General features: G+C 44.8%; 8 protein-coding genes across 8 annotated transcripts; 5 read left to right on the top strand and 3 right to left on the bottom strand.

Moving 5' to 3' along the window:
- Window positions 1-74: 74 nt before the first annotated feature.
- On the bottom strand, window positions 75-6,062 carry L203_104520 (uncharacterized protein; the record flags this gene model as incomplete). Its single annotated transcript, XM_066213902.1, has 5 exons — window positions 75-804; window positions 855-1,462; window positions 1,509-4,056; window positions 4,107-5,473; window positions 5,523-6,062. 5 exons carry the CDS (start codon window positions 6,060-6,062, stop codon window positions 75-77), a joined length of 5,793 nt encoding a protein of 1,930 aa, XP_066069999.1.
- A 464-nt stretch (window positions 6,063-6,526) lies between these two features.
- On the top strand, window positions 6,527-10,617 carry L203_104519 (phosphatidylserine decarboxylase; the record flags this gene model as incomplete). The annotated part of the gene is made up of 7 exons (XM_066213901.1): window positions 6,527-6,918; window positions 6,981-7,440; window positions 7,492-8,245; window positions 8,299-8,612; window positions 8,662-9,721; window positions 9,770-10,351; window positions 10,397-10,617. The coding sequence occupies 7 exons, from the start codon at window positions 6,527-6,529 to the stop codon at window positions 10,615-10,617; spliced, it is 3,783 nt and encodes a 1,260-aa protein (XP_066069998.1).
- A 583-nt stretch (window positions 10,618-11,200) lies between these two features.
- On the top strand, window positions 11,201-11,545 carry L203_104518 (uncharacterized protein; the record flags this gene model as incomplete). Its single annotated transcript, XM_066213900.1, has 1 exon — window positions 11,201-11,545. The coding sequence occupies one exon, from the start codon at window positions 11,201-11,203 to the stop codon at window positions 11,543-11,545; it is 345 nt and encodes a 114-aa protein (XP_066069997.1).
- Window positions 11,546-12,094: 549 nt separating this feature from the next.
- Window positions 12,095-13,721, top strand: L203_104517 (uncharacterized protein; the record flags this gene model as incomplete). The annotated part of the gene is made up of 5 exons (XM_066213899.1): window positions 12,095-12,171; window positions 12,227-12,537; window positions 12,594-13,078; window positions 13,170-13,497; window positions 13,576-13,721. The coding sequence occupies 5 exons, from the start codon at window positions 12,095-12,097 to the stop codon at window positions 13,719-13,721; spliced, it is 1,347 nt and encodes a 448-aa protein (XP_066069996.1).
- Window positions 13,722-13,879: 158 nt separating this feature from the next.
- On the bottom strand, window positions 13,880-15,043 carry L203_104516 (uncharacterized protein; the record flags this gene model as incomplete). Its single annotated transcript, XM_066213898.1, has 3 exons — window positions 13,880-14,286; window positions 14,335-14,579; window positions 14,634-15,043. The coding sequence occupies 3 exons, from the start codon at window positions 15,041-15,043 to the stop codon at window positions 13,880-13,882; spliced, it is 1,062 nt and encodes a 353-aa protein (XP_066069995.1).
- Window positions 15,044-15,246: 203 nt separating this feature from the next.
- On the top strand, window positions 15,247-17,762 carry L203_104515 (serine/threonine-protein phosphatase 2B catalytic subunit A1; the record flags this gene model as incomplete). The annotated part of the gene is made up of 10 exons (XM_066213897.1): window positions 15,247-15,390; window positions 15,599-15,744; window positions 15,802-15,860; window positions 15,912-15,937; window positions 15,987-16,085; window positions 16,138-16,395; window positions 16,439-16,656; window positions 16,704-16,832; window positions 16,881-17,325; window positions 17,376-17,762. 10 exons carry the CDS (start codon window positions 15,247-15,249, stop codon window positions 17,760-17,762), a joined length of 1,911 nt encoding a protein of 636 aa, XP_066069994.1.
- Window positions 17,763-18,505: 743 nt separating this feature from the next.
- On the bottom strand, window positions 18,506-19,421 carry L203_104514 (uncharacterized protein; the record flags this gene model as incomplete). The annotated part of the gene is made up of 3 exons (XM_066213896.1): window positions 18,506-18,696; window positions 18,747-18,829; window positions 18,877-19,421. 3 exons carry the CDS (start codon window positions 19,419-19,421, stop codon window positions 18,506-18,508), a joined length of 819 nt encoding a protein of 272 aa, XP_066069993.1.
- A 1,825-nt stretch (window positions 19,422-21,246) lies between these two features.
- L203_104513 (uncharacterized protein) lies at window positions 21,247-21,856 on the top strand (the record flags this gene model as incomplete). Its single annotated transcript, XM_066213895.1, has 4 exons — window positions 21,247-21,273; window positions 21,344-21,451; window positions 21,504-21,707; window positions 21,755-21,856. The coding sequence occupies 4 exons, from the start codon at window positions 21,247-21,249 to the stop codon at window positions 21,854-21,856; spliced, it is 441 nt and encodes a 146-aa protein (XP_066069992.1).
- Between the last annotated feature and the right edge of the window lie 64 nt (window positions 21,857-21,920).

Genomic DNA, 21,920 nt, shown 5'->3' with positions numbered 1-21,920 from the left:
AAACTATTCAAAACTCGTAACAAAATTCGTAACAAGTTAGATTGCGGTAATTGGAAAATCACAGTGTTTGGTAATCACTTCTCGAAACTCCGTTCTTCAAATGCCTTCGCTAGATCCTTGACACTCCCTGTCTTTTTGACAAGGCCTCCGTTTCCTGATGTTTTGATTGATTCTTTGATCAGAGGAGGTGGAACACTTCTAGTCTCCTCAGGGAAAAGCTTGGCGATAGCAGATGATCGCTGTGTAAGTGGTGGGTTAAGGGGAGGATAAAGTCTACCTGGATTTGACCGGTAGGAATAAGACGAAGAGGGATTGAAGTCAGAGGATGAGGCTGGGACTGTAGATTTGAGAAATGAGTTTTTTGTAAAGCTAGCCAGCGACGTAGCGGTCGTATCGGAGAATGATATACCTGCAGCGACAGGAGTGTGAGACAATGCTACGCTCTTGTCATTGGCGACTTCAATCATCTGTAGCTCCTTTGCCTTTTCCTCGTCCTTGCTTCGTTTGTCTACAGCTCCAAAATCTCTCGCAAGGCCTTTGTCTATTTCCTCAGCCTCCTCTTTTCTCCTTACCTTCTTCCCTTTCCCCCAAACAAAATCAAACACTCGATTCATTGCTGAAGGGGTTTCAACTGCTTGATGCAATTGAGAGATGGCCGGAAGAGGCGTCGCGCTAGTTCCATTAGGATCTGTCGTCCGTTGCTTCTTCGGAGCAGGTGTCCCAATCTCTTCAGATGATATGCCATCAGCCTTGAGTCGACTGGTCTTTTTCTCCATCGCTTGGATCCTCAGTAGCACTAGATCCCTAAAAGAAATCAGCTCCATCCTTTGCAAAAATTATAGATCATAGCTCACCTAGCCCATTCTGAGTTTTGTGATCTCTCTCCTTCTTCTCGTAAAAACCTGTCAGCTACTTGTTCAATATCCCATTTTTTGACTACAACATTTGAAGCAATGAAAGTTGCTCTCCTCGCCCAAGATATAACTCCACCTGGTAAAGGTTTTGTCTTCCTTTCCTTGGTCCATATTTCTCTTTCTTCTCGATAGATTTTCTCTAAGCGCTTCCACTCTGGCACACCCCAGGCCTTAGACTTCTTGTCCTGATTCTTTGAAGTGTGGGCCAAATCAACGTGTGCTATTGATGAGTGAGAACGGCCATGAGATCGATGGGCTTGAGGAGATCGTGCTCGTTTCGCAGGTGTTTTTATATAGCCCCCAGGAATAGGGTAATCTTCCGTCCTAAAGGACGTAAAAGAAAACTCTCTTTCTTCTCTTTGCATATTCAATTCTTGCTCTAATGACGTGGCTCGGCTCAGAGAGTAACTTCTACCGCGGCCATGAGCAACAATTTCAAGCTCTGCTTCATGGAGAAGCTCGTGTCTATCCACAGAGTGTTTGTTGCGAGATGACGTTGCATCAAGATCATGTCTCGGAAGAATGCCGTGCTCAATGTATGAATGATTCTAATTCGCTTTAGCTTATTCCCATTTCGGTTAGAAAAATGCTTACAAGCTTCAGGATAGCAGCGGCTCTGGCAGCAGCTTTGGGATCCAAACTGGAGACCTCTACAACTGACCTCAGTCCATCGTTCTCCTCGCTTTGATCTGCTGCAGCTACAAGCTCGTCATGCAACGACTTGCGCGGCTTGATAACCCTCACAGATTTATTAGCTGTCTCATCGTCTGAATTGGTGGAAGTGTTATGGGAATTGTCTGTTTCCAAGCTCTCATCCGTACTTTGTTGAGTTTCTTTAATTTCTTCAGCCGAATCATCCTTCTCATCGAAGTGCGACAGCGAATGAGATGCAGCCATCTTTGTGTGATTTGATAGGTTTGTGTGGTTTATGCCTCTCTTGGAGAACATTCTTCCCAATGAGGATATGCCTTGTGCGGAGTTTTCGTTCGAGAAGCGAAAGATTGGAGGTTGAACCGGAGTTGATGCTATGTTGGAAGCTCCTTCGTTGGCAGGTGTAGAAGTGACAAAACTTGTAGTGAGAGTGAGAGGAGAGGTAAAGTGATCGAGTGGAGGATACAAATGTGGAGTAATGGGGGCGACATCTTCCAAGGGCTGTGGAGTTGAAGAAGACCTGACAGGAGTATTGAGACCGACCTGAGAATGCATATGTGATGCAGTGAGGGTTGATATGCTGTCGGCAGGGAGTTGAGATGAATGATCTAAGGGGGGTTGTATTGACTGGATAGTAGAGGAGGGAACAGGAGTGCTTCCAAGAAGCGGACAGAAAGATTGCCGTTGCTCTTGAACATGCGGCCTTTGTCTCCATTGTTCTGTCTCCTTCAAACCAGGTTCAATTTTCACAACACCAGTGTCGATTATACGAAGCGTAACCCTTTTTTGCGAATCTTTCTCCATTATCTCACTTCGCTCCTCATTTTCGTCATCAGACTCTACATACTCTTCTCTTTCTGGACTGTTTTCTAATTCACCTTGTTCCTGAGTCTCACACATTTTAGATATTGGATTATCGCAAGTTCCTTCATCTATCCTACTAAACGGTTCCTCAATTTGTTCTCCATTTTGAACATCGTGTACTGCTTCACCTCTATCTTTTGCTTCCAAGGGATCATTAGTCGTCACAGAAATATCCCAAGCCCCATCCTCAGCTTCAATAGTTTCGTCTGTTGCCCCGCTTCTGTTGCCGATGTTCTCTTCTGTACTCTCATTGCAAGACAATTCCTTTTCTCCAGTCTCCACTGTTTTGGAATTTTGAGACGGCTGCTTTTCAGTTTGGATATGTTGAGACCTCGAATAGTTGTACAAAGTATCTCTCTGAGGAGCGAGCATTGGCTTAGATTGTGAGCCTTGCATTCCTATGAGATTTTCTTCCCTTATATTGAGTGTCAATTCAGTGTTATCTCGATTTACCCTCGGAGAAGCGGTGAAGAGCGATGAGGCAACCAAAGCTTGTGTGGAATGCGACTGGATGAGAGGCAAGCTGGTCTGTACAGGATTTTCGTCCAATGGTTTTAACATCAACGGAGTCGAAGGCTGGAGAGAAGAATGGTCAATTGGTAAAAGGTATGAATCTGACTCTTCTATTTGAACATTCTCCTCTCTTCTGCCTGACATGTGACGTTCGTCAAGGTCAGACAGAGAAGAGTGCAAAGGGCTCTGTGAGGGTGAAGGTGTATTTGATGGTAACTCAGATGCTAGGGACTTTTTGAGTTGTTTGGTTTGGTTTTTGGCGGAAGTTTTTTCTACCGCATAATGCAGGGGATAGGGTATTGTAGAGAACAAAAAGTCAGGCTGTTCAGGAGGTGTCAAAACCAAAGACCGCGTAGGCGACCACATCATGATAGCTGAATTGAACGGAAGGGCCATGGAAACAGTAATGGCTGATGACTGTTTTAGGGAATCAATTGGTGTGGTCATTGCCTTGAGTGAAGTATCCATACGTGATGTCTTGGTAAGAAGTCTCGTCGGGGAGTTCAAAGGGGCGGTCAGCTGCAAATGAGGATCTTCATGGCGGATACTGATCACAGGTGATTCAGTCAAAAGCTTCTGAAAAGTAGGCATCTCGACTGAAGTAGGCGGGAGGGGGGCCAGAGGTGTAGGAGGATACTGGTGCAGTCGAGAAGATAGGACTTTTCTAGAAGTTGGGAATTCGCAATCTTCGTCTGCCGAAGAATCTCCACCATTCCAGCCGTCCGGCTCTAATTCCTTGACCGTGTCGCTTACGTTCATCTCTGGACTTCTCAAGTGAGCAGCTTGGACGCTTTCTCTGACAGGCGCGTGTCTTGTAGCCGATGGAAAGGCGTTATCTTCCTTCAAAAGGCAATCTTCATCAACATTTAACCCGATGCTATGGGCATCCTCATCCCATGCTCCTGCTTCTGGCTCAAGTGTTACGTTGCCTGTCTCCAGCTCCATGTTTTGAGATTCTGCTAATTCAATATCTTCAATGGGCTCAGTATCCTTTTCAGATGACCGAATGGCGGCCTCTGAGATATGATGCGAAATTAAAGGTTGTTCATTAGTGATTATAGGTGGCCGTTCAATTACTGGGAGAGGTATGCATCTTGACATTGATGACGTTGGACTTCAATTGCGTCAGCCTACATTAACATTTGTGTATTGGTTTATGCTAACCTTGGTGATCTCAACGCTTCCGCATTAGCTTCTGCCCCTCCCAGGCTCTTCTCACTCTCTTCTCGAAATAAGACACTGGATCCGTCTTTCTTCCATTGCGTAGCTACCTCATCCTCTTTCTCTAATATTTCCATCACCGCAGACGAAGCTGGAGGAATTATTTCGTTGCAATTAAAAGGCCTGAGTTCAAACATTTTGTCCATCTCTTTTACCCCTGAATTTGCAGATGCTAGTCTTCTCTCGATATGCAAAAATGTATCATCCGCAACGCTTCCATCATCAGATCCATTTGGTCCAAATGTAAAATCCCAATCGTTTGTTCCAAGTTCACCCATACGTCTATTATCAATCGCATCGTCGTTTAGAGTTGGGGAGGAAGGGGACGACTGGACTGACGGAGAGATTGTACGAGCAGTAGGGCATACTTCTGTCACAGATGGCGGAAAATCCTGAAGTTCAACATTGAGACCCAATCCACTTTCAGATGGTAATTCGGAAAAAGGCGTGCCATGGTACCTATCTGTAGTAACACGTCCATCCCAAGCTTCAACTTGATTTTCAAAGCCCTTGAGCAGCAACGGATCATCCCCTGGGCTAGATTCAATGGGTTGATCTAGAATTGTATTTAGACCATCTAATGCTTCAGGCGACAAGGTACTCCTTCCCTTTCCTCCACCCTTTCTGTGTTGAGAAGAGGTGAGAGCATTGCCAGTAGAAGCACGTCTTTTGTATGTACTTTTCGTAGCGGTAGAGCAGATTTTGTTGGATTGATAGCGACGAATTGGAGCAGTCATTGGTGCGACCTTATTTCTTGAAGGTGCAGGAGTCTTAGAAGCCCGGACGCTGGTGAGTTCATGGCTGAGTCTGTTCTTGCAGGCAGCTGATAAAGTGTCGGAAGTGCTAGACTCGCACAGAGCTCTCATCCTGCCCTTTCCTTTGCTATTTCCCGATGTTGTCGGCTGGCTGACAGTTACCTGAGATGAGGCTCTGGGCGTCGTTTCTCTACTGAGGCTGCCCGATAATCTCCTCATAGGAATAACAACTTCCATGACCCTCTTACTGTGGGACTCGCTCAACCTCAATTTCTTTTTTCGACGGGGATTAGGTGACGGATCAACTTTTGGTTGCCCGTCCTGGTCAGTAGCGGAACATCCTGAAATAGTCGTAGGAGAATATGGCAGAGTCCGTCTCGGAGGGGTAGGGGCAGGTCGCGTGCGAACACGTGAAGCGCGTACTGTCTCAATTCCAAGAGTTTGACTCGACTGAGAGGATTGTGTTGCAGGAGGCGTTGGTAAACGAGCCGGAATGATTTGTCTTGCAAGCTTTTTCTTGACTGTTTGATGACAGCTAGGTGATTCATGATGAAGCTATCAAGGTATTAATTATCATTCAGAATATGAGATGACCGGAACACACAATTTCCTGGCTGGGCTCGGGTGTCATCAGGCCACCATATCTTTGTGGAGTGTTGGTCTTTATATGCCCATCTTCGCTCTCATCTGTTGTTTCAAATCCTCCAAAAGCCATTTCGCCTGGCATCGACATGTCTAAGAGAAATGTCTCATTGTCTGTTGGCATTAACATCGACGACCGGGGCATACGGAAAGATGTGTGGCCTGGATCCGCAGAGAAAAAGTACGCGTTTGGTGATGTAGATGAAGGGATGCGAACTCGCTGTGGAGAAGTAGCGATGAAGCGAGAAAGACTTAACCTCTTGGGAGAAGCTGCCGACTTGCCGGTTGTTGTGATTAGCTTCGTTGTACCCGGATGTTTCTTGGAGGACCTGACCCGAGACGGAGAAGGCATGACATTGTCGGATCGCTCGCCCAAGATGACACGGCTTCTATCTTTAAGCGAAGAAGTGCTGTTTTGAGAGGCCTGGTGTTGGCTGATTGAAGTGGAGCAGCGCAAGATCTGTGGAGTGGTAAGAATAGGTTCCTGTACTGTGCGAACCATCTTGTAGAGCTTTAATTTAGCAACGTAGCTAGTTCAAGGAGCGAGGCTGCCGAATTCAAGAATGTTGCAGTAATCAAAACATATGTCCAACTTGCAAGGACGCTAAATGAGCGGCAAATAGATGAGTGAGGTCTTGAGTCTTTGTTCAAAAGCGACTATTGTGTCCTGCCTTCTTCAATGGCCCGAAAATGGTTACTACTAACAATGATATAGAAAGAAAGAAAGTAAGTAAGTAAAAACGAAAATGGAAAAGATTGTTGTAACAATTGTTTGTTTGTGTGAAAGACAAACGCGGTTCTACTAAATTTAATTCCGTTACGCGTTTATCTGCACGTGGAAGTCACATGGTTTTTCCACGCGTTATAATGGCAGTCTCAGTAAGTCGTGAAGTGCACAAAGTTGTATAAACTTCAATTTCAATCTACAACTTCATCTTGAATTCAACATTATTTCTGTCACTCGCTATGCCGCCGAGCAACGAGATGGCACTCGCCGCCGCCGAGCAGCAGGCAACGACGCGTGAGCCCCGCCTAAAAAGCCTGGCTTCAAAGCCTCTCAAGCTCGCTGCCTCTACGTTCAAGCAACGAACAAGTCGCACGAGTCCCACCATCGCGACTCTAGCTTCAGACAGCTCTTCAATGTTCTCTACAATAGCTATGGGTGAAAGCAAAAAGAAGCGTTACATATATGGTATCTCACGCAATGCGGCAGCCGGTCTCACCCCTGCACAGGTCGCTTCAGCCGCTCGAGGGCCACGCAAGCCGCTCGATGGTGAAGAGGCTGCAGCATGGCTCAGAGTCAGAGTTGTCAAGGCTGAGGGACTGGTTGCCAAAGATAGAGGCGGTACAAGTGATCCGTGAGTGAAGCAGCCTTGATCTGGCAATGTGAAACATTGATATCCTTGATATGATTACATAGATTCCTCAGCCTTCTTATGCCTCCTGCCACCCGTCACACTACCCCTGTCATTAAAAAGACGTTGGATCCAGTCTTCCCTGCAGAGACTAGCACTTTTGATTTTCCCATCTACCTAAGTCTAGCTGGGGTCGTGGGCGGCAGAGGTTTGGAAGGGGTCCTTTGGGACAAGGACTTGATGCGAAAAGAGTACATGGGTGAGCTGGCTATACCCATTGATGAATGGTTTCCACAAGGCCAAGCCCATCTTTGGCATGAAAACAACCCTACTCTTACTCATCCAATTTTGTCGACTAGAAGAAAACACAAAGTTTCTGGCACATGTACATTCCAGATTGGGTTTGTCCCACCAAAAGGTGTCTGCAACAATGAAGCTCTAAAAAAAGTCAGATTAGTGTATGAGGCATTGGCCGACCAGGCAGAACTTAGCAGGGGTAGTTTGGGTGTATTGGGCGTGCCTGCTGTAAGCATATATGTAACTAGGTGGAGCGGAAGCTGATTGTCCCATCATTAGTACAAAGGAATTGGAACTGTCAAAATGCGAAATAATCAAAACTCGTCTCAGCCTGCTGCCAAATCCGCATTTGGTCTTATATCTGGTGCCGCTTCTGCTGTTGCAGGCTCTCTGGCTGGAGGGCATAAAATGATATCTATCCCCGGCAACAAGGGTCGACGTGAACTTGAAGAAGACGAAGAGGAAGATGATGATGATGAACTTCTTCCTGATGACGGCATGTCCTCTAGCTCCTCTGCAGATGAATTTGAAGACGCCCTCGAAGAGGAGGAAGAGACCCTGTTGATGACCGAGTCGTCCTCAGTAGCCTACATTCCCAAAGATCCTCTTACCGATCAAACAGCTGGCCTTACTATCAAAGCGACGGATATACCCGTAGATGACAGAGTTCCAAAAACAGCAGGGTTCCTTGGACCAGATACCACAAAATTCAAAACTCCAACTCGCCAAGCGAGTTTACCCGTAACAGAGTCGTATGGATCCCCGTCAATGACCAAATCATATTTGACAGAATCCACCTCTCCCACTTCCACCGGCCTTCCTACTCCTGGCACTGTAACTCCAGGAGGCACCAAGATCCTTCGACCTTTATTCAAACGTGGCAAAAGTAGGCAGAGCAGCAGCACCCAAATGAAAACGGTCGAAAAAAAGAAATCAAAGGGCTTTGAATATGATGCCGCTCGTAACAAAGAGACGTTGGGTATAGTCATCTTGGAGATCAAAAGCGCTTCGGATCTGCCTAAGTTGAAAAATGGTGAGACGCATCTCGTGACTGATTTAGGTCCTTAAGCTGATGTCAAATTAAAGCGTTGAAGTTCTCATTTGACATGGACCCCTTTGTCGTAATTTCTTTTGGTAAAAAGGTTTTCCGTACCCGTGTCATCCGTCATTCGTTAAACCCTACTTGGGATGAGAAACTCCTTTTCCATGTCCGTCGACACGAGGCATCATATACAGCCCAGTTTGCTGTCCTTGACTGGGACAAGGTTTCCGGAAACGACATGGTTGGAACATGTACCTTGCCTTTGAGCGAGCTGATTGCAGACGCACCCAAACCTCATCCGGAGACAGGATTGTATGATAAGGAAGTCGATGGAAAACACGAAATGAAGGAATTTACTGCAAGTATAATTTGATATTAACTGATGTTTTACTGATTTGATCTTGCAGCTGCCCATCTCCACTGACAAAGATATGCCCTGGGAGGCAAAGCACTCCCCAAAGCTTACTATCCGAGCCAAGTATGAGCCTTATGATGCCCTTCGTCAGCGATTCTGGCGCCAATACATCACTCAGTATGATGCTGATGATACTGGAGCTCTCTCATACCCTGAGCTTACAGCTATGTTGGACTCTTTGGGTTCGACATTGACCAGGCAAACTCTTGAAGGATATTTTGAGGCTTGTGGCAAGTCAGCAGAGAGAGATGAACTGACAATTGAGGAAGCCATCAAGTGTTTGGAGAATGAGGTGAACAAATCGAGGCTCGAAAAGGCCAAAGTCAATCCCTCTAGATCATCTGATGAGGTTGTGACCACAGGAACTTGCACACCATCTGTTCCTCCTCCAGTTACACACGATGCCCTCGGACTTGTTGGTCCTCACGGCAATATCTCTTCCCCCGTCGATCCAGACGAATTAACTGAGTCAATTCTCAAGTCTAGACCTAGAGTTCAAGAGGGGGCCGACCCAGATGGAACGGGAGGAAATGAAGCAATCCTGGTTGGTGGCAAAGATGTTCCCGCTCTTACGGTACAGCGAGCCGCTTCATTCGAGGGAGATGTGACCCCTGTGCCCGCTAATGACAGCATTACTCCTCAATCTTCTTCCGATGCCGATGTTGACGATACTGATACCTCACCTGCGGATGACCGAGAAAGAATCATTAACATTAAAACTTGCCCCCTTTGCCACCGTCCTCGTATGAATAAGAGGTCAGAGCAAGACATTGTTACTCATCTAGCTATATGTGCCTCCGCAGACTGGTCTCGCGTCGACCGCATCGTCACTACCAACTATGTCACCTCTAGTCAAGCTCAAAGAAAATTTTTGAGCAAGATTGTCAACAAAGTGGCTATTGGCAGTTACGCTTTAGGAGCCAACAGCGCCAACACCATTGTTCAAGACAGGATAACAGGTCAACTACAGGAAGAGAAAATGGCAGTTTACGTTAGAATGGGTATCAGGATCCTGTACAAGGGTGCCAAGGGAAGTATGCATGGAGCAAAAGGTAAGATTCGGTATCACAATCTTGATTTCAATATTGATAAAAATGTAGCGCGTAAACTTCTCAAGTCTCTTTCCATCAAACAAGGTTTGAAGTACGATTCACCCGCCTCTGTTGTTGATATTCCTGGATTTATTGCGTTCCATAACCTCAATGTGGACGAGATACTGGACCCTTTGGATTCTTTCAAGACGTTCAATGAATTCTTCTATCGTAAACTCAAAGCCTCTGCCCGACCCATTGAAGAACCAAAGAACGCCACGAGGCTTGTGTCCTGTGCAGACTGTAGGATGATGGCTTTTGAGACAGTCACTGAGGCCACTCAATTTTGGATCAAGGGCAGAGAGTTTACTGTTGCAAAGTTGTTGGGCCCTAATTATCAAGATGTTATAGAACGATATGAAGGTGGCGCCCTTGCAATTTACCGACTCGCCCCTCAAGATTATCACCGATTCCACTCGCCTGTTAAGGGAATCATTGGTAAAATGACTATGATTGAGGGCGAATACTATACTGTCAACCCTCAAGCTATCAGATCAACTTTGGATGTTTATGGAGAAAATGTCAGGAAGATTGTGCCCATCAAGAGCGAAGAATTTGGTCTGGTCATGTCTGTTTGGGTAGGAGCTATGAGTATGTACATTTGGACCGCTGTTGACATGACTGACAACATCTTAGTGGTTGGAAGCATTCTGACTTCTGTTGAAGAAGGTCAGCAAGTAGATCGCGGAGATGAGTTGGGCTATTTTGCGTTTGGTGGATCCACTATCGTTTGTCTCTTTGAAAGAGGTGCTCTCAAATGGGACGAAGATCTCATTCAGAACGGAAGGGCTAGTATTGAGACGCTTGTCAGAATGGGTATGGGTGTTGGTCGCAGTGCAAGAGTCAATCAAGCGTGAGTGATGCACACGGGTCATCATGATATCTACATTGTACACATTGTGGACATCTTGTATTATAGCAGACAAAGGGAAAAGAAAAAGAGAATTATAGAAAACTCTCAAGAAGAAAGAATACAGTCTTTGAGGTTGACGTGATGAATCTCGTATAGATTTTGTTGACTGGGCTCTTATCGCCTTATGCAATCGCCATCTCAACCATTAATTGCGACGCCAGCAGTTGCCAGGCCAAAATCTGGATAAGATGGGTAGATCTCCGAGCCCAAATCTTCATCGTCCGCTTCACGGGCCGTTAATTCGTCAGATCGCGCAGCCGACAAATTGTTTGTGTTTGTGCTGCTAAATCATTGAAAAGCAGCTTTTGATATTAGCCAACTCGCAAGCTGTCAGCTTTCTCACTAGGCAACGAAACAAGTATAAAAAGGGAGTGATTTTTTGGAATGCCCAGATAGATTACTTCTCTCACTTGCTTAACTCTTCATTCTTCAGCTCTGATTTTCGCTCCCTGACCTTGTAGATATCTATTATCTAACTTGCAGCAAATAATTTACTGCAATGCAACAGCAACTAGCAATTGAACAAGATGCTTGAACCTGTCGAGGCTGAATTCGCTCATCCTCCAATTTTTACAGATGCCCAGGAGGAGGCAATGAGAGAGGAAGCGATTGAGAAGCCCATCATCATCACGCAAGCTGATAAAGAGCAAGATGGCGAAGGTCAAGTTTCTGTGACAGTACCTGATTCTGATGCAGATGGATCCAGCACTATTGGCTTGCAAAATCCTACAAGAGAGCAGTTCGATGAGATGACGGATATCGAGAAGGGAAAAGAAAGAATCATTGTGCCTTTTAACGAAGGTGAGGCTCCCAAGCAATGGTCAAGAGTTCGTAAACGGCAACTTACGATTTATATATCAGTGCTGGTATAGCTTTCAAGATTCATTCTCTGGGAATCTATGAATGATGAGTCCTTCCTTATATCTTCTCTGCTTCTGCGGCAGTTATCCAATTATACTATGGACAAGCCACGCACAATATCCTCTGCTCTCCTGGTTTTTTCCTGTCTATAATCCTGACACACTGCAAGTGCGTCAACACTTTACACTGCCACTGGTGAAGACCGAAGATAAGTCCGTCAAAGGAGAACACCAGGATAAGGAAATAGATATATATAGATTAACTATAGAATACTTTTACTTTAAATACTTTATTTCATGCATAACAAGTGCTGTATTTGCTGTATCAAGAACTTTAATAATATATATACTATTCACATAGTTGTCAACAAAACCCAGTGTGGCACACCAGATGCCTTCAATTATATCTATGACAAAAGTCACGTGACGTAAGGTCCACCGGTTATGCACTGTCATATTACCGACAATGATGCAAAGTTATGAATTTTCTGAATTGTTGCTTTCTTTAATATTCTTCTTTAGTCCAAATAAATTGTGACAAGTAAAAAAAATCGATATAATATGGCCCTGACGCATCCTCCTCTGACGCCTTTCGGCTCAGCGTTGGCTGGAGCATTAGGATCAGTCTTTGCCAACTCGTGAATCCTTTCTTGACTTGTTTAGGCTGGACATGACCAATATAACGTTATTTAGAATAGTATATCCATTGGATATCGCCAAAACTCGACTCCAAGCTATGGAAGACCCTCTAAAAGGTGCAGAGTTAGATGATGAAGACAATGAAGCACGTCGTCTAAAAACAGCAGAAGAGCAAAAGTCCATTAACAAAGGCGAGGTGCGGAGACAGCAAACAAGAGAGAAGATTGATAGAATCAAGAAAGTGTTGGGAAAGAGGCTCAAAAGATGGAGTGTACTCACTATGCTTTTGAGAATTTTTCAAACGGAAGGTATTAGAGGAGCATTCCATGGATTTGGTGCTACCATGGTTGGCACCTTTTCTCAGCGTACGTATCTCGTTTTCGCTCCTACAAACAATAAGATAGATCATCTTGTCCTTCAGAGTTTGCCTACTTTTTCTTCCACACTTTTCTTCGAAAATCGTATATGTCCCGGCGTTCTTCAACTTTGAAAAACTCATCGCTCTCAACCAGTACTGAACTCTTGCTTGGTGCTCTTGCAGGTGCTCTCGCGCAGATATTCACTATACCAGTTTCTGTCATTGCAACCCGTCAACAGCTCTGGGATCCTCCTGCTCTACCAACTATTAACAAAAGAGACGAGAAATCTCTGAAAGACAGATCGCCTTCCTTGTTTGAGACTGCACACGAAATCATCACTGAGTCAGGTTATACGGGTCTTTGGACCGGATTGAAACCTTCTTTGGTCCTCACCGTCAACCCAGCTATTACCTATGGAGCTTTTGAAAGACTTAAATCTTGGAGGCTGTCCGCCGAGGGTAGGAAAAAGTTAGGTGTAGCCGAGTCGTTTTGGCTTGGCATGGGGAGTAAAACTCTTGCGACTATTGTGACTTATCCTTATATATTTGTGCGTCTTTTTCTTGTCTATTGCGTCTTCTCGCCTATATGAGCTCTTTCTGGAGCCCGTGAGATAACAAAGTAACTGATCAGATTGTAAGGCCAAGGTGAGACTCCAAGCCAAGCCGACTGAATCGCCTCCTCCTCTCGCAGAAGAAATTCAAAAAGGTGAAGTGCCCTCTTATGCTGACATTGCCAGTACCGCCCCCGCAGAAGGCTCTACTGTGATTGTGGAACATTCCGAGAATCAAAATTCGTTTCAACACAAGGATGGTTGTGATTTTGGCCATCATCACAAGCATTCCCATTCCCCTGCACTTCATCACAAAGCTGCAATCCCTCTATTGAAAGCCGTGTACAAGGAAAAAGGGATTTTGGGAGTTTATCAAGGTTTAGGTGCTCAGATAATCAAGGCTGTATTGTGCCAAGGTACGTCTCTGCTCTTCAGTCGCCATCCCAGACGATCCGCAAATCTGAATTTGTTGGCTGATACAATGTATGATATAGGTATATTGTTTGTATCGAAGGACCAGTTTGAGAATTACTCGTGGTTGCTAATTTTACTGTTTTCTCGCCTTAAGTCTCAAATCATGACTCGTAGAGCGAGAGCTGGAGTACTGGCTGGGCCCAGGCATTTGCTTAGCAAGGCGTAATAATTGAGTGAATCTAATTCATGTAAAAGTTGCGTTTGAAACTGTGAAATGACATACACTGGTCCTTTCTAAAGACATTGTTAAGTTATACAGACAAAAGCAATGAAGTGCATCTGCTTGGTAGATATTGTGTCTGTGTATGGCTTTTGCATCCATTTTCATCTCTTACCTCGTACAACCATTCTCTTCATCTTTGGCGCTTTCCCGCTGGTAGCTTTTCCACCCTCGATAACTCCCTTTTTTCTCTCTTTCTCAGTCTCTTTTTCTCTTTTGATCGCTGCGACAGCCACGCCGGCAGATACTGCAGGAGAATGTAATGGAAGTCTATCATCAAGAGCGGGAATGGGTTGAGGGGGTAGAGGAGGGCGGGTAGGTAAATTGATAAAATGATGAGTAACTTTGCCTTTTGTTTTCAAGTTTTTAGACAAAGACTTGGAATTTTTGGTCTTGGAAGTGGCTACAGCATTAGGTTTATGTCTTTGGAGAGGTATGGCATGAGGGTCAAAGGCGATTGATGGGTTTTGTTGACGAATTTGGTCGGCAAGGTGCTTGTAAAGTTGAGTTCCTGTGATTCTTTAAGGATGCAACAACAGATCAATATTGACAAACTTACTATTTCTGATAACAGGGTTGACGTATTTGCCATCCTTGATGATTTGAACCTTTGATCTGCCCGGATTCTCCCAATTTGCAGGGTGATATCTATCCGCCTCTAAAACGACTGGCAGGTCCAAAGCCTTGCATGCCTGTGCAATATGACTAGCAAGAGGCCACCAGACAGACAATGCCCGAGGCACACGACGGCCAGCATTGATGGAGACTTTGGCGTCAAAGTAAAGCGGATAGACAGAGTTCCACCTAACTTATGGTATCAATAAACGTAAAAAGCAACAGACAATATGAGATAATCACTCTTTGCAAATGCCGGGATCACCAGAAAAGGTAGCGTTGCCAAACTGTTTTCTGAGCCTCTCAAGTCTTTCCTCTTCCACAGCCTGTAGCTTCATCATGTCGCCCATAAAACCTCCCATGGGTGTGTCAGAATTGACCTGAGGTCCACTTCCGTTTGGCCTCATCTCTTCATCTTTCATGGCCAATTTTCCCTTGTCAAGCGCACTTCCAGAGGTTGCTGGTGGCGCTCTAGCATCCTCGCCAAAAATACCCCGTCCTTGTTCTACTAGCTTCTCCAAGTCAAAGTCATTTTCATCTGTGATTTCTTCAATAAGTGCACCTCGTATGCCAGTGTGTGGAAGAGCAGTTTTGGACGAGGATGGAAGCGGAAAATCTGTCTCGTCATCAAAATAATCTTCTACTGTGGGCATTGTAACGAATCATGAACGTAATTCATTAATTCATTAGAAAGTACAAATAAGAGTTGAATGGTATGTCGGAAAAGTCGGGAATTAGAGATGTGGCAGGTGAGTGCAAGGTGGAGGTGGCGATGGAATGGTCGTATTACAGCCAATTCTATTCCCATTTCAATTGCATTTCTTCTTACTTTTTCCAATCAATTCAAGAGGCAATAATGGCAGCCCATTCGACGCAAACACAGAATGCCATCAATGCCGTTACAAACCGCTCTAATCTAATTATACCAGAGATTGACTTTACACAGCACCAGCTGGAGAATGGCGAAATAGTCAGCACCACGGAGAGGGTTGTCAAGGATGTGAGTGACCTCAAGACGTTTCCAGGAAGGACAGAAGAGGCATGTGTAGCTGAGAGGTCGATGTTTGGGAGCTCAAGTATCTGTGTGTATCCCCAGAGCGTGCCAGTTGTCCTTGCTCCAAGATAAACCTTGTCCAAAAGATTTGATAGAGCCCATACGTCTTGAGACTTTGGTGTGAGCGGCTGCTGACGAGCGACTTGTATCATAGGTCCAAGCTCCAGCAATGTACACCCCGTCAGACGATCAATTTTGGTCCAAAACGGACAAAGCTAAACCCGATATCGCATTTCTCAAGAACCATTTTTATAGAGAAGGTCGTCTGACTGAAGAACAAGCGTTGTATATTCTTGACAAGTCTGTCCATCAACTACTAGGAGAACAGTAAAAGAGAGAATCTGACACGCTTTTTAGGGGCGGCGAGCTCTTACGATCAGAACCTAACTTGTTAGAAGTTGATGCGCCCATCACTGGTGAGTTCTGCCTTAACGTGTATTATATAGAATGTTCTCATTCACTTGTAGTCTGCGGTGATATACACGGTCAATATGTGAGCCAAATCTTGATGCGATTGACTATTTATGCTAACATCGCGTTAGTATGATCTGATGAAGCTCTTCGAAGTAGGGGGCAACCCTGCAGATACACGTTACCTTTTCTTGGGAGATTATGTTGATCGAGGATATTTCTCAATCGAGGTATGCTTTTTTCTAAACTCTTCTTCAGCAGATCTGACGCGTTCATTTTTAGTGTGTTCTATACCTGTGGTCATTGAAAATGTGGTACCCGGACACTCTTTTCCTGCTTCGTGGCAATCATGAATGCCGACATCTTACCGATTACTTCACCTTCAAGCTCGAGTGCAAGCACAAATATTCTGAGACAGTTTACAATGCCTGTATGGAAAGCTTTTGCAATTTGCCTTTAGCCGCAATCATGAACAAACAATTCTTGTGCATTCACGGCGGACTTTCCCCCGAGTTGCATACTCTTGAAGATCTACGATCGGTGGGTGCTTTTTCTAATTTGATTTTAGGCTCATATGTGATAGATCAACCGTTTCCGAGAACCTCCCACTTCTGGACTTATGTGCGACATTCTTTGGGCAGATCCACTAGAAGATTTTGGCTCCGAGAAAACCAACGAAAACTTTGTGCACAATCACGTCCGAGGATGCTCCTATTTTTTTACCTATAATGCTGCTTGTCAATTTTTGGAAAGAAACAATCTATTATCCATAATTCGAGCGCATGAAGCACAGGATGCGGGGTATGCCATTGAACTATGCATTTCTCATGATGCTGACTGGGTTTTAGTTATCGAATGTACAGAAAAACGAAAACAACAGGCTTCCCAAGTGTAATGACCATCTTCTCGGCTCCAAACTATCTCGACGTCTATTCAAACAAAGCTGCTGTATTGAAATATGAATCCAATGTTATGAAGTAAGACACCAAGTCATTCATTTCACCAAACAAACTAATCCTTTATAGTATTCGACAATTCAATTGCACACCTCATCCGTATTGGCTTCCCAACTTTATGGATGTCTTTACATGGTCTCTTCCGTTTGTTGGCGAAAAAATCACTGATATGCTTATCGCTATTCTTAACTGTTGCACCAAGGAAGAACTTGAAGAAGAAGACGAAGACTTTTCCTTGCCTTCTGAGACGTCTGAAAGCGCTGAATCAGCTGCTGAGCGTCGACAAATCATCAAAAACAAGATTCTTGCTGTGGGTCGAATGTCTAGAGTGTTTGCGCTTTTGCGTGAAGAATCAGAGAGAGTATCAGAACTTAAGAGTATCTCGGGGTCAAATGCCTTGCCCGCTGGAATGCTGGCTAGTGGTTCCGAAGGCATTAAGGAAGCTATTCAAGGATTTGAAGATGCAAGAAAGAGTGATATTGAAAACGAAAGGTTACCTCCAGACATCATTGATGTAAGTGACATGTGTTTTCACCATCAATACAAGAATTAACAAGTGAATAGCCCGATGAGGACAAACCTGCTTCTCCGTCTGTTTCCCCTCTAATGCCCACCACGCCAGACGAACTTCCTCGTGATGTTATTCTCGACCCGCCTACCGTTACCCCTGGCACTCCTACAGGTTTAGGAAAAGTGTCCGGCTCTTCAATCGGTTCTCCTGGTTCTCCTGGTTCTCCCACGGGGCCTGCCATGCAACAATGGCGTCCTGGACACGGCAGACGCACTTCTTTGGGTACCACTAAGACGTCACCTAGTACGAGGAGAAGAAGCTTGGAGAATACGATGCACTTGATCAGGGATGTTGTTGGAGGCAAAGATGCGCAAGGGGACGGACAATTGGAAAGACTTGCGGAGGTCATTTCTAGTCCAACAAGGGGGAAGGGCGAGTGAGAACAGGAAAGGGCTTAGGCGAGGCAATTTAATTGATTAGAATCATGGGTGGATTTGAGACACAGGACGAGTGCTTCGTCTTTCACATTTGTTTTTCCTTTGATCGATTGACTAATTTCTGTATACCCATTGACCTTTTCCCTCTTCTGTCTTACACACTTGTGCTCCTTGTTTCACAATATTTACTGTTCGTAAACCAGAAAACTCTAGTCCTTCTCTCACCTTTTAACAATTAGTTACTTAATTAAAATTGTATGATACGAATCTTCATGTGAGATGCATTCCGACAAGTCAAGTTTGGCTTATTCAGTGTGCCATCGTCACATACCACGATTGTCAATAAATGACTTTTCTTGACGTGAGACTTTTTATAATTCTTGTCTAATTGTATAGCATTCTATCTTCAAAACTGGTGTCGAACGGTTTCTAATAAAGACCATTTTCATGTTCATCACACATCATTGCCTATGAAAAGCTATAGCACTCAACATCATCCTGCTCCTCCCTCCACTCCAGAAACGTCTTGAAAGAAATAGTCAAGAAAATGAACAATAGCAAAAAGACAAAGTATTGATTCAATAAATATTGCCTATTGCACAAATTGAATCAATAAATAGATACTCGTAAACACTGTTAAAAGTACACTAAAGATTGAAGAGACTCTAATACCTCTGCAAAACAATCACAAAATTCGACATAAATTCGCACATCTCGATAACCTGAGATGTATAGCGTCTCAAGCTCTATTCTTCTCTTTTTCTCTTGCGTGAGGCCATGAGCACCGCTTGTAAAGATTCGTGCACACCACGGTCAACAGTTGCACTAGAAAGAACTGATTTGGAGCTGTTGAGGACTATAGTCTTGAGAAGACGGTTTTCATTCTCAAGCGAAGAATTTTCTGTTGTGAGTTGAGCGACCTGGGCTTCAAGCTCCTCTGCCAGCAAATATTAGCCTCTCACAAAATATCAAGACGAAATGGCATACTGGCTCGACGTTCCAATGCTTGTTCACGTTCCTTCTTTTTGGCTCGAAATCGGGCCGAAGCCTCGGTGTTTCGTCGTCGCTTGCTATTCAGTATTAGCAATCCGTGATAACCAAAATAGCTAAGACTGACTCTTCCTCAATTTCAATATGGTTGGCACCTATCTGTTTGAGCTTTTTTGCACCTGATGGCTTATCATCTCCTGCTGATTCTTCAAACTTGCTAGCACTGGTGGACGACGCATCTAGAGTTGAAGATCCCATAGGTGTTGGTGCACCGCTCCGAGCAGAAGACGCAACATAAGGGATAGGAAGTGGCATCAGGTAGTCGGATATGGTTTGAGCAGAGGTGTGGTGGTTGGTTGTGGGCTGCTGACCCATGTACGCCGCAAGGAATGACTCGATTGTGACGGGTTTGCCCTCATTGCCAGCGTTGGACGCTGGCGTACCGGCCATTGACGTGAGGACGGGATCTGACTGCGCTGGCTGAACTATTTGCTTCTCCTTTCCTCGCAAATGCTCATCTGGCGATGGGGCCGATCCAAAGTTTCTGAAAAGCTCGTCCGCATGAAGAAAACCCCAGAAGGCCTCTTCCTCTTCCGCATTCATGGTCGAAGGCGGGGATATGCCAGTGATGGAATTAAGAGTCTGAAGATGTTCCGGGAGCTCAGGAAACATGGCTGTTGCTGAGATGTATTGGCAGCGAAAAGTGAAAGGATGTAGAAATCAAGGGATGTCTGAAAAGAAGTAAAAGACTTATTCTACCCGTCTCTCCTAATGGCGGCCGTCTCCAGAATCTTTCTTGTCTTGACTGATTATTGTTTGTTTATCTTATCAATTCAAGATGGCCAAAGGTATCTGATAAGATGAAGAATGTCAGGAGAAAAAGAAATCCAAATTCAGTCGGGAATATTTGGGACTCATCTGCTGAGTAAGTTCAGGGTTAAGAAGCCTCCACCTGCCCCTCTAGGTAGTTCAAGGAAAACACGTGTGCCACATTGTATAAAGCCGCTGGAGCGTCGGTATAGGTACAGTAGTGCCTTACTGAGTTGTTAATAAATACTTGGTTGCATTAATTTCACGTACTGAACATCGTACGTAATCACGGTAGCAATTTTTGACTGTGTTCAATTGGAGGTTTCATTATTACGAGTTGAACAGTGTTCAACTCGCCTTTAGAAATGAATTGCCTTAGTATATATCGATAAAGTTCTTGATACAGCAGCACTAGCACTGGTTGTATGCATAGAATTAAAGTATCCAAGGTAAAAAGTATTCTACGGTTGATCTATATACATCCTCGTCCTTCACTGTTCTTTGTTGACGGAGTTATCAACGGTCTTTACCAGTCGCAGTGTACAACGCTGAGGCACTTACAGTCTGGGTAGGTAGATGCCAAGGTTGATGATGGGAGTATTACATAACATGGGAGCTATGCTGATAAAGGTGACAGTGGATAGTTGTTGTAGGATAAGCTTGCAATCTGTTCTTCAACGTGCTTTCAGGCTATTCAGTATTGTCAGGAGATGATGACGATGAAGAAGAAGATGTTCGCGACATGGTATAACTGTCTGCATTTGCATTCTGAAGATTCTTTCTCGTTGACTGCACAAGTGTCCCTTTTGCGAACGGATAGGGTCGATGTTATAACCCGACGAGCTTAAGCGGAAGTCAAACGGGGTGGGCGAACAGGACGCAATACTGCCGCATCTGAGAGAGGTGAAATAGGTAGAAGGAGCAGTAGGAACTCTGGACGGTAGATGTTTCGGCTAAGAGTAGTTTGAATGCAAAGTAGTAGATATTGATAAATGGTAGAGGCGGATAACGTATGTTTTCGGATCCTCGAAGAAGATCTCATAATTTATCAACAGTCCTATATACAAATAGGCAGAGAAGACAATAAACAGATCGAATAGGTGTCACGCTGATACCTCGGCTGTTACCACTCTTGGCTGAACGGTAGATGAGGTAGGACAGCACGTGTGGAGAGTCGTAACAGTCGAGGACGGAACGCTATGCAGGTAGAGTGTCAAATAGGGACACCGCATCGCGAATTGTATGCGACATACCCTCCAAGATTTTGTTATGATTTGAAGAAATGTTGAAAGAAGACTGAGACTTGATGTGCATTAGATAAGGTGAAAACATGGATATTAGACGAATGTATCGGCGCTAAGACGAATATATCATAACACCGATACGGCCAGACTTAGTAATAAGCTGAAAGCTTCCGTCATTTGTTTTTACGCTTTTCGGCGATTTCTCTGGAGCCAGATAATCCCGCAGCGTTTCCTGCATTGTGGTTTCGAGGTTTTGTCGATATTGGAGCTTTCTCAACCTTCAAGTATTTCTTTTTCCGCTACATTTTTTTGAGGACACGGACGAGATGGTGGTGAGTTGAAGGCTCGTTTTACATGGATCAAGAGGCAGGATAGATGGATACAGGCAGGACGAATAGCAAAAAGTGGCTGGCGATGAGGAGTCAAAATGGGCAACGGATAGTATGAAAGAGACGGTAGCTGGAGGAGAGGTTAGGCCGATAGCACCCTTGGGCAGATGGAAGGCAAGCTAGAAAAAACAAAAGCTAACATTGCGGTTAGCAATCCACTTTCAAGCGTTTTGTTGAGGTTGGCCGAGTTGTTCTCGTCAACGAGGGACCCTCTGCTGGCAAGCTCGCCGTGATTGTTGAGATCATTGACCACAACAGGGTTAGTGTTTTAATGTGAAATGAACGCTCTTTATTAATGTTCTCTGCGTTAGGCTCTCATCGACGGCCCCAACACCTCTGTCCCCCGTCAGGCTTTCCCTTACCGACATCTCATCCTTACCCCTTATACCATCGCCTCTCTTCCCCGAGCTATTAGCTCTGGCCCTCTCAAGAAGGCCGTTGAAAAGGCTGGTGTTTTGGAGAAGTGGGAGCAAAGTGGATGGGCCAAGAAGTTGGCAGCCAGGCAATCCAGAAAGGTACATTGTTGGATAAGCTTGGGGCAAAAAACTGATACAATGTTTAGAACGCCACCGATTTTGACCGATTCCAGATCCAACTTGCTAAAAGGTCTCGACGAGACCTTGTTCAGAAGGCTTACGTAAAGGAGAAGAAGACTGCCGCCTAAATAATACGAGGCAGATGTCGAAAGGGGTATATGTAGGATGTAGAGTCTGCTTGTAGACGCTAAA

This window comes from Cryptococcus depauperatus, chromosome 5 (assembly GCF_001720195.1).
Source record: "Cryptococcus depauperatus CBS 7841 chromosome 5, complete sequence".
In the NCBI taxonomy this organism is placed as follows: domain Eukaryota; kingdom Fungi; phylum Basidiomycota; class Tremellomycetes; order Tremellales; family Cryptococcaceae; genus Cryptococcus; species Cryptococcus depauperatus.
Note: the sequence above shows the minus strand (reverse complement) of the source record. Positions and strands in the feature narration are given on the sequence as shown.